Source organism: Sinocyclocheilus rhinocerous, unplaced genomic scaffold (genome assembly GCF_001515625.1).
Source record: "Sinocyclocheilus rhinocerous isolate Xijiao unplaced genomic scaffold, SAMN03320098_v1.1 scaffold853, whole genome shotgun sequence".
NCBI classification, from domain to species: Eukaryota; Metazoa; Chordata; class Actinopteri; order Cypriniformes; family Cyprinidae; genus Sinocyclocheilus; species Sinocyclocheilus rhinocerous.
In genome coordinates, this window is record NW_015627738.1 from 646,023 (window position 1) to 657,282 (window position 11,260).

The 11,260-nt window shown below is 34.2% G+C and overlaps 2 protein-coding genes across 2 annotated transcripts in view; both read left to right on the top strand.

Annotated features, from left to right (window-relative positions):
• The window catches only part of LOC107734298 (fibronectin type III domain-containing protein 4-like), a 10,343-nt gene extending 3,828 nt beyond the window's left edge, over positions 1-6,515 (top strand). The window contains exons 2-6 of the mRNA XM_016546234.1: positions 1,005-1,120; positions 1,293-1,497; positions 2,865-2,954; positions 4,050-4,186; positions 5,695-6,515. Of these exons, the coding sequence (XP_016401720.1) occupies positions 1,005-1,120; positions 1,293-1,497; positions 2,865-2,954; positions 4,050-4,186; positions 5,695-5,736 (590 nt within the window). The 3' untranslated portion in view covers positions 5,737-6,515. The remainder of the gene's footprint in view (positions 1-1,004; positions 1,121-1,292; positions 1,498-2,864; positions 2,955-4,049; positions 4,187-5,694) is intronic.
• LOC107733977 (zinc finger protein 513-like) overlaps positions 5,969-11,260 on the top strand; it is a 9,118-nt gene continuing 3,826 nt past the window's right edge. The window contains exons 1-3 of the mRNA XM_016545846.1: positions 5,969-6,029; positions 8,988-9,116; positions 10,525-11,241. Of these exons, the coding sequence (XP_016401332.1) occupies positions 5,969-6,029; positions 8,988-9,116; positions 10,525-11,241 (907 nt within the window). The remainder of the gene's footprint in view (positions 6,030-8,987; positions 9,117-10,524; positions 11,242-11,260) is intronic.

Sequence of the window (11,260 nt, forward strand, 5' to 3'; positions counted from 1 at the left end):
TATATATATATATATATATATATATATATATATATATATGTATGTATGTTGCAGAACACGATTTGTATGTGCTATAATTTTTATATATATATATTTTTTTTTTAACAAAAGTAATTTTACTGATATCCAATCATTTCTTATATATCATATATTGTGTGTGGTTTTATATTGATATGATTTTTCGCTATGTTGTATAATTGTTAGTTCATATTTATTTCTATAGTGTGTTTCACAATACAGATGATTTCAAAGCAGATTTACAGTTATATTGTAGCAGAAGGTCATACTGTTGTGTTTATAATGTCTTTAAATTCCTACTGAACAGATTAATAAAAAAAGCATGGTTAAAAGTCAAGTCAAGTCAAGTCACCTTTATTTATATAGCGCTTTTAACAATACAGATTGTGTCAAAGCAACTGAACAGCATTAATTAGGAAAATAGTGTCAGCCTTAATGCATTTCTATTTATCCTCTCTAGACTGTTTAAAGAATTATTTTTATATTAAGAATATGTTGTGTGTTGGTTAAAAACCAAAAGCCCTTCTTTTCTGTCAAACAGATTTTTCACGCTGGCGCAAAAAAGTCAGATTTGGCAAAGAAGAGTTTACCACTAATTTTGACCAACTGAGTCACGCTGATCCCATTAAAAGAATTTAAATTAGAATTCATTAGCATAATATCCCAGCAGAGTGAATCAGCTAAATACAGAAGTGTTGCATATTTATGAACTGCATTATTGTAGTTGTTCTTTGAGCCGATGTCAGGTTGGCCCTTGGATGTCTTGGGGAAATGAAGACAGAAAAACAACTAAAGCATCTAAAAATACCTCACAAACATCGTCCTTTTGCATGCAACAGTAACATGGTTTCATCTTTTCAAACATGATGTTTATGGAGCCTGAGTGTTTCATTGAATAGTTCAGTCTTTATTTCAGTTGTATATGTTTGAGTGCATCGGGGGGTTGTGCTAATAAATGATTCATGCTGGTGATTTGTGCTTCACAGACCGCCCTGCTGCTCCTGTCAATGTCTCTGTTACTCACCTGCGGGCAGATTCGGTCACCGTGTCCTGGAATATTCCGGAGGGAGAGACCGTAATTGGCTTTGCCATCTCGCAGCAGGTCAAAGTTATTACAATGAGATGCAGCCCTGGGGCGTTATTATAATAGCAGAAGTCTGACATTTAATATCAGCAATAAATTTACCCTCTGATGAATCTTCATGTGCTTGGACTTAAACGTGTGTGTGTGTGTGTTTTTTTTTGTGTGTGTGTTTTTGTGTGTGTGTTTTTAGCGTCAGGACGGGTTGATGCAACGTTTCATTCGTGAGGTGAACACGACCAGTCGTGCTTGTATACTTTGGGATCTGGATGAAGACGCGGATTATATTATCCAGGTCCAGTCCGTCGGACTCTATGGAGAGAGTCTGGCCAGCAAAAAGATTCACTTCAGGACGCTTAAAATGTCTGAACATATTCAATCCACCATGATGGATCAGGGTAAACATGTCTGTTGGTTATTTTTTTATTGGATCATATACAGCATTAGTACAGTATCATTCATTTAATAAAGTACATTTCACATTTTTATTGTGAAATATCACTTTAACATGGAAGCCCATTTCTGCCACGGAATAAAAAAATGAAAACGGTAATTGCAACTTTTTGTCTCACAATTCTGACTTTTTATTCTCGCAATTCTGAGTTTATATATCAAAATTCAGACTTTGTTTTTCACAATTCTAATTCTCACAGTTCCGAGTTTGTCACAATTCTGAATTTCTATCTTGCAATTATGACTTTTTTTCCCCCCCCTGAATTCTGAGTTTACATCTCACAATTGTTTTTGTTTGTTTCTGCCACAGAATAAAAAACAACAAAGGTAATTGCAATTATTTATCTCATAATTCTGACTACTTTTTGTTCAGAACTGAAGTCTGAATTATGAGATATAAACTCAGAATTGCAAAAAAAAAATCTGATTTGTGAAATAAAAATCACAATTACTTTTTTGTTTTTTTGTTTTTTGTTTTTTATATATATACTTTTTTTTTTTTTTCTGTGGCAGAAACAGGCTTCCATACTTTAAGAAGTCAATTAAATGATTCGACCACCGAAAACTCGTGAAATCAAACACTTTGGTGGCTCAGAAAACCCAAACTCAGCAAAAATATGCAATTTGGTTCAGTTGCTGATATTTATATGGCCAAAAAGTAAGATGAAGTTCTTTATAGTGTGTAATGTAAATAATGATTAGTGTTTTGATTAATTATCCTATTAAACGGGAAGTTTTTGTGCAGCTCAAAGCTAACAGACATGATCTGTTTCATGAGTTTTTAATAAGTAACATTATTATTAATGCTCTTCAATCCTCTAACATGTGGTGTTGTCTTGTTTACCTGATCAGATGACCCTGCGGTTGAGGGTTTAGACCTTTCCAGACACCTGCAGACTGGAGAGATACTGATCATTATGACTGTACTGCTAATGTGGGCTATATATACTTTTTTTTTTTTTTCTGTGGCAGAAACAGGCTTCCATACTTTAAGAAGTCAATTAAATGATTCGACCACCGAAAACTCGTGAAATCAAACACTTTGGTGGCTCAGAAAACCCAAACTCAGCAAAAATATGCAATTTGGTTCAGTTGCTGATATTTATATGGCCAAAAAGTAAGATGAAGTTCTTTATAGTGTGTAATGTAAATCAATGATTCGTGTTTTGATTAATTATCCTATTAAATGGGAAGTTTTTGTGCTGCTCAAAGCTAACAGACATGATCTGTTTCGTGAGTTTTTAATAAGTAAAATTATTATTAATGCTCTTCAATCCTCTAACATGTGGTGTTGTCTTGTTTACCTGATCAGATGACCCTGCGGTTGAGGGTTTAGACCTTTCCAGACACCTGCAGACTGGAGAGATACTGATCATTATGACTGTACTGCTAATGTGGGCAGGTAAAGGGTGTTGTGTTGGATTTAGTTACACATAATCATGATGAACAAGAAATATTCTGGTTGCAATGATATTCATGTTATTGATTACCAAAGGAAATAATTTTGACTTGTCCTTCCTCCTGTAAAGCCTGACATATAAAATAATAGTCAGAAAAATATTATTATTTTTTTAAATGTAACAGTTTATAGAACCTTTAGGCAAAATAAACAGTATATGTGACCCTGGACCACAAAACCAGTCATAAGGGTAAATTTTTCAAAATTGAGATTTATACATCATCTGAAAGCTGAATAAATAAGCTTTCCATTGATGTTTTGTTAGGATAGGACAATGTTTGGCTGAGATACAACTATTTGAAAATCTGGAATCTGAGGGTGCAAAAAAATCTAAATATTGAGAAAATCGCCTTTAAGGTTGTCCAAATGAAGTTCTTAGCAATGCATATTACTAATCAAAAATTAAGTTTTAATATATATACAGTAGGAAATTTACAAAATATACCCTAATGATTTTTGGCTATTTGGCGATAATTTTGACCCATACAATGTATTTTTGGCTATTGCTTTTTGAGTATGAGTTATACGAGTCTCACATCAGAGAATATGGAGCTGTGCATGTGTATGATAAAATATGTATGGATCATCAGGTAAACCTTACACCGCACAAAGCCATGTGAACCATGATCTGAAGGATGTTTTTACAATTATACATGCTAAAAAAAGAATAGGCTATCAATCAGATGACAGAAGGCATGCAGGGGACCGGTTTTTCAGCAACGTTTTGATCGTGCTGATAATTTAGAGACCTTAATACAAATATGATGCAGTAGGGTTTTGAATGCAGAGTTTCCATTTATCAGAGCTGTAACATTCTTTTAAACTTCTTAGATCTGCATTCAATACATTTTGGCATCATTGAAATATTTTCCTAAAGTTGCAGAATACTAGGCCTACCTTGTTGATTTTACGATGACCTTAAGAAAACGTTCTCCTTTCAAACTCAATTGGGATGTCTAGATGGATGATAGTGTGTTGTTTTAATTAAACATATCAGATCTGCGTCCCGTAATCAAGCTGATCTCTGTCTCGCTGCAGCTGTGATCGTGCTCTTCTGTAAACAGTATGATATCATCAAAGACAACGACTCCAACAACCACAGTAAAGAGAAGAGCAAGCCACTGTCCGGCCAGAGCACTCCAGAGTATCATAACGGAGGCCTGCTGGGCAGCAAGGTGAGACCTTCACCACTGATCACATATGGTTTTAATCAGCATGTGAACATGCTTTTTATGCATTCAGAATATATATATCAAATAAAATTGTGTTGCATTTTAATTCAGATTTATGTAAATATGTCTTCACTCTTAGTAGCCTGATCAAATAATAAGTCAAACAGAGATGTTAAAAATCACACTTCGCATTACTTTTGGTTGATTTGTCACTTTGGAAATGTAAGGTTAAATGTGACCCTGGAGCACAAAACCAGTCGCTTGGGTATATTTGTAGCAATAGCCCAAAATACATTGTATGTACATTGTGATTTTTCTTTTATGCCAAAAATCATTAGGGTAAAGATCATGTTCCATGAAGATATTTAGTAAATTTCCTACCGTAAATGTATCAAAACTTAATTTTTGATTAGTAATATGCATTGCTAAGAACTTCATTTGGACAACTTTAAAGGTGATTTTCTCAGTATTTCGATTTTTTTGCACCCTCAGATTCCAGATTTTCAAATAGTTGTATCTCGGTCAAATATTGTTCTATCCTAACAAAACATCAATGGAAAGCTTATTTATTCAGCTTTCAGATGATGTATAAATCTCAATTTCGAAAAATTTACCCTTATGACTGGTTTTGTGGTCCAGGGTCACAAATAAGGAAGTCTATAATTCCACGATATACATTCTCATTCTCCAGAATACACATACAGATTTTGTCAGAATATATGGCTACTTTGTTTACAGGCTGTACTTTATGTCTGCATATTGCATATTACATTGCGGTACAAAGTATTGTATACTGCATGATTTTAAAAATGCAGTAGGTTCTGTATTCTGTATATACAGAAAATTTGGTAACACTTTACAATTATGTCCCATTAGTTAATGCATTAACTAACATTTACTATACAATTTGTTACAGTATTTATTAATCTTTGTTAACGTTAACGAATGTAAATAAAGTTAATAAAAATATTATGCTTCGTTGTTAGCTCATTCTCGTTAGCTCAGGTACATTAAATAATATTAGCATATAAAACTTTTGATTTTGATAATAAATTAGTAAACATTAACTAAGATAATTAAATGCTTTAGAAGTATTCTTCATTCTTAGTTAGTTAGTGCATGTTAACTTCTGTACTTAACTAATGTTAATAAATGGAACCTTACAATAAAGTGTTACCAAAAATTGCTTTAAAAAGATTTTTTATTGTTAGTTCATATTAACTAGTGTAGTTGACTAATCTTCGCAAATGGTACTTTATTGCAAAGTATTACTGAAAATTGCTTTAAATCAATTCTTCATTGTTAGTTAATGCTTACTAATATAGTTAACTAATGTTAATAAATAGAACCGTATTGTAAAGTATTACCAAATATTTTTCTTCTGAAGTATTTTTTATTGTTTATTCATGTTAAACTAATGTAGAATACGGTGAAGTAAAATCCTGCCTCAGAATTATAGTTTTCTCTTCTCTTCTTTCTTTCTTAACTCTGACTATTTTACTCTTTTGTAGTTCCAAAGGACATCATCCTCTGTCAGCATCATCAAGGTTTAACCACAGCATCATCACGGATCCTGGTCTGTCAGACCTGTCGGCGGATATCAGCTCTTCTTCTGATATTCAAGCGTTAAAGGCAATAGTAACGTGAACCTCTCAGCTCCCTCAGCCACATCGGGAATTGTAAGGTAGTATATGGGCATTCAGTAGTACAGTATACTCCAATAAACAACAATGCCCTGGACAATGAACATACTGTACTTCTTTGACTAATACATCAACTGTAATCATGGAAGGAGCTATCGGTGCTACGAATATGATTGTGAAAACACTGGCTGCCGGATACAGAGGTTTAGATGTGTGTGTGTGTGTGTGTTACATTGAAAGAGGACTAATAATTGTAACAAATGTGGCATTTCTCATTAATACGTGTAAATTATGACAATAAATTCATCATCAGCCACAGAAGTGGCCTTATAATATGCATTATTAACTTCTAACCGCAGTGAACAGTATATCATTGGCTTGTTTTATGTTTTTATTAAGTATTAACACCGTTATTAATTGTTTCACACCCATGTACAGTTGATTGTTGACTGTTCAACAGTGAGGTTTACAGCAGATCCAGTGCAGGAGTGTGCGTGTTCATAAGAAATGGTTTTGTGTGTGCATTTCTATGCCAAACTAGTTAAAGTTTCTATTTTGAGCTTGTAAATTAAGGAGTTAGTAAAACCATACGTCTACCCTGGTATTGTAATGTGCATAGTTCAGAAAATAATACTTATTTTATTGTTCTATTTTTTTTTTTTTTTAAGTTTTGGTTAAGTTATATATAGTAAATTAGCTACACATAGCTGTAGTTTTGGGCAATAGATAAAGAATGTAGTTTATAAACTGTATTTCATTGCAAAACTTAGAAGGGAAGTTTGTTAATATTCTTGTTCTCAATCCTGCTTTCCAATAAATGGAAAATGAAAAACCATGAGCTTTGTCTGTCTGTTTGTTTGTTTGTCTATTTATGTATTTTATTTATTTATTTATTCACTTATTTATTCATTTATTGAGAGGCAGAAGAACCATTTTATATTATATATCATCGTAAGTATGATAAAAATATATAATCCATGAGGAGATTTTTTTAGTGTTTAGGAAATTATATCAAAAATGTATCTTTGTGTGTGTGTGTGTGTGTGTGTGTGTGTATATGCACATATACAGTACGTATGACTAATCTACAGTATTTAATATAATCCATGATGACTTTTTTGAACTTTTAATAAGAAATTATACAATAATTCAAATTAAGTTTCCATTTTTTGATCCTAAGTTTCAATAAATAGAAAAAGGAAAACAATTAACTTTGTTTATTCTTTTAGAGAGGCAGAAATATTATATTATAACGAAAATACTTGAAGAAAAAAATTATATAAATTAGTGCTGTCAAACGATTAATCGCGATTAATCACATCCAAAATACGATCAATCGTTTGACAGCACTAATATAAATACATATAATCCATAAAGGCTTTTTTGACGTTTTAAGTGTTAAAGAAATTATTATAGATAGATAGATAGATAGATAGATAGATAGATAGATTAGAGCGCTGCTGTACTCCGACTGTCCAGTAGGGGTCGCGGTTTCCCTGTTTCACGCTGAACTCTTTCAATCACTTCCTGTGCTGCACATTCCTATCACAACAACTCCAGCAGCAATGAAACTTGCACACTTTCACTTCTTCAACACATGGAGACACTTTACAGGGATAAAAATCCACATGGACGAATAATTCTTCATGGAGAGACGCTGATATTCCCGCTGCTGGCTGTCCAGAGGTTATAAACACTGGACTTTTATTGCATCTTCTCTTTTTGGGCTAGCTAGTCGTGCTAGTTAGCCTTCGACTGATAACACAAATTATATCCAAAATATCTTAATTTTTTCATTGATGTGGATTAATAACAGACTCGAGACGCCAGTGTCGCAATGTAAGCTTCATATAATCGTATATGACAGCGTTTCTGCAGTTTTGTCTATGAATTATGTATGTAGTTTAATATTAGCTCACGCTAACTGAAATCATAACAGGGCAGTTTCAGATGTTTGGATATGATTTTTGGAGATACACAGGTTTCAGTGTTTTTTTTTTCTTTACTGATTTAATTTTTTTCCCCACTGTATTTTCACTCCATTAAATTGATTTTTGCAACGCTTTATTGTTGAAATAATGTCTGTGTCCATTTCTGTCAAAATTAATATTGCAGATCATGTGGTTTTTGTTGAACAAACACAAGTCTAACCGTTCCTTTAGTTTGAAAACAGCTCTTTTTAGTTCCTCTAGAGCAGGGGTGTTAAACTCAGTTCCTGGAGGGCCGGAGCCCTGCAGAGGTTTATTCCAAACCTGCTCCAACACGCATACCATGAAGTTTACAAATAAGCCTGAAGGACTTGATTAGTTGGATCAGGTGTGTTTAATCTAAACTCTGCAAGGCTCCGGCCCTCCAGGAATTGAGTTTGACACCCCTGCACTAGAGCTTTTATATTAGATCTAAAGGAAATAGTTTGAGTAAATGATTGTTTCCAAAGCCCTTGTTTAATGTTGAGTTACGTGTCTTTAAGAATCAGCTCTATCTCAGTGAACACATATCGGTTTTCCCCTCTTCTGTCGTCATTCTTTCCTCACTGCGTTTCCTCAGGACAGACCCCTGTTCCTGCCGCGGGACCCATCTCTGACCCGACTCCCTCCGTTTATCTGCCGTCTCTCCACTGTTCCTTCCTCCTTCATTCATTCCTGGCGTATTTTTTTCCTCATTCCAGAGCTCCAGTGCTGATAACCGTCAGTCTTATCTCTGTATGAGTCTCTCATACACATTTAGTGGATATGACTGACTGAGAATCATGTACAGATAAGCTACATCTAAGGCTTCTTCTAGAATGTGTATACAATATCCATACAATTCATTAGTATGATCAGATAATGTTAAGCTATAGTTTTCAGTTACCTATGGCGATAGCATTAGAACAAAGAGGCCGATATATTGCTGCTATATGATGTACAATATGATTAAATGAACATTTTACACTATATTTACTCAACATGCACTCAGAAAGTTTACTAAATCCACTAAAACCTTCCATACTTCAGCCAAGCAAAATATCTAAATATGAAAATTATGTTGTTAAATGGATGGATTAATAGTTTTAATAGGCTCTAAAATAGTATGAGCCACTTGTTTTATAATAAAATTAATTATATTGTTACAATTATTTTAAATGATATTATTATTATTATAGTGTTGTTTGTTTGCAGTGGGAGCTGAAGATGGGGTGGCAGTCGGCAGTCAGGAAAACCTGGTCCTGGAGAGTGACTTCCTCCTCGAACAGGAGCTGGGCTTCGGAGAAAATGACTACAGGATCGTGGGTTTTGAGAGGGACTCGGGTCAGTGATATGGAATATGAAATTGCTTTAAGTCAGCTTACAATTATTTTGCTATACTGTTCCATACTTCAGCCAAGCATTTGCCAAATGAACAAGTCTAAATGTAAAAATAATATTTATGCTAGTTATTAAATGGATAGATAATGTTAATAGGTTTTAAAAATGGGATGAAACACTTTCTAAGCTGTTGTAGAATAACTGTTATAAAAAACACTTTACTAATTAAACTTTGTGAAAGCCTTGTTTTATAGTAGTAATAATAACTATGAATATAATTAATATTATTATTATCATTATTCTTAATAATAATAATTATTATTAAGAATGATTATAATAATAAGGATAGTTATATAATTAATATAATACTAAAATAATCTGTTGTAAAATAGCTAATACAAAAACACTTTCCTTATGAAATTTTGTTAAAGCCTTGTTTTATATAAATAATAATTATGATAATAATGACTAATAAAAGTTATTATTATTAATAATATTCATATAATAAATATATTATAATATTGTATCACTAGTGATAATAATAATAGTAATAGCTAGTTATAACATTATTATTATTTTAGTATTATTATTAGCAATGACAATACAAATAATTATTATTATTAATAATAGTGATAGTAAAAGTAATATATAATATTATATAAATAATGATAATAATAATAATAATACTAATACCATTATTGTTGTTGTTATATAATCTATAATATTTTCAATAATAATAACAACAACTATTATTATTGTTGTTGTTGTTGTTGATTTTATTTATTAAACCTTTCTGTTGCTGTTGCCACAAACCCAAAAACCAACTTAAGGCCTTGCTTTACAGTGATTTTGTGATAAATGAAAACCACATTAAATTAAAAAAATTAGGTTTTTGGCTTTTAGTCATGTCAGGTCATCTATATAAGTGTACTGCTAGTTGACAAAACTAACATTTAGCATATACAGCAGTTCTCTTCTGGGAGAATAGACTAGACATTTTGATGACCCTAATTTGTTTTTTCATCTTTGATAATAATAACAACAACTATTATTATTGTTGTTGTTGTTGTTGTTGATTTTATTTATTAAACCTTTCTATTGCTGTTGCCACAAACCCAAAAACCAACTTAAGGCCTTGCTTTACAGTGATTTTGTGATAAATGAAAACCACATTAAATAAAAAAAATTAGGTTTTTGGCTTTTAGTCATGTCAGGTCATCTATATAAGTGTACTGCTAGTTGACAAAACTAACATTTAGCATATACAGCAGTTCTCTTCTGGGAAAATAGACTAGACATTTTGATGACCCTAATTTGTTTTTTCATCTTTGATATGTTTTGCCTCAGCTCCCTATGTAAAGAAAACGGTTTTAAGTGCTGCATAACAGAGCATGTTGTGATCTCCCGATAGACTCCGTCACGGCTGACATGGGAATGCCGGTGTACGGCTTCAGCGATGAGGACTGTTCCAGCTACAACCGTCTCAGCATGGAGAGCGACTTCGAGGACCCACGAGACACGGAGAGCGAGCGGGAGGAGATGGGCCCCGACACCACGTTTGCCCCGTACCTCTCCTGCAGGCAGTGCGGCCAGCTGCTGGGCGACCCCCTGAGCGACGCGCTGGACCTCGACGGCCTCTACTGCCTCCAGTGTGGCGCCGAGGGTGGAGACGCAGACCGGCAGGACCGTCCGCTAGAGGAGGCCCATCCCACCGACACCGCGCAAGGGAAGGTGAACCGAGGCAGATCCACATCTGACGGAAGCTCTTGTAAAACGTACTCCTGCAAACTGTGCAGCTTCAGCTCACGTTACTCCAACCACTTGAAGCGGCACATGAAAACGCACAATGGCGAGAAGCCATACCAGTGCCAGCAGTGCGCCTACGCCTCCGCCCAGCTGGTGAACCTGCAGCGGCATGTGCGCACGCACACGGGCGAGAAGCCGTACAAATGCGAGTTCTGCACATTCGCGTGCAACTCTCTGGGAAACCTGAAGAGGCACCAGCGCATGCACATGCAAGAGAAAGACCTCAACTGCAGCCAGTGCGACTTCCGCGCCAACAACAGCCACTCCTTAAATAAACACATGATGAGCCACAAGGAGGACAAATCAACAGCCTTAACGGAAGGTAATTGTTTAATCCACTT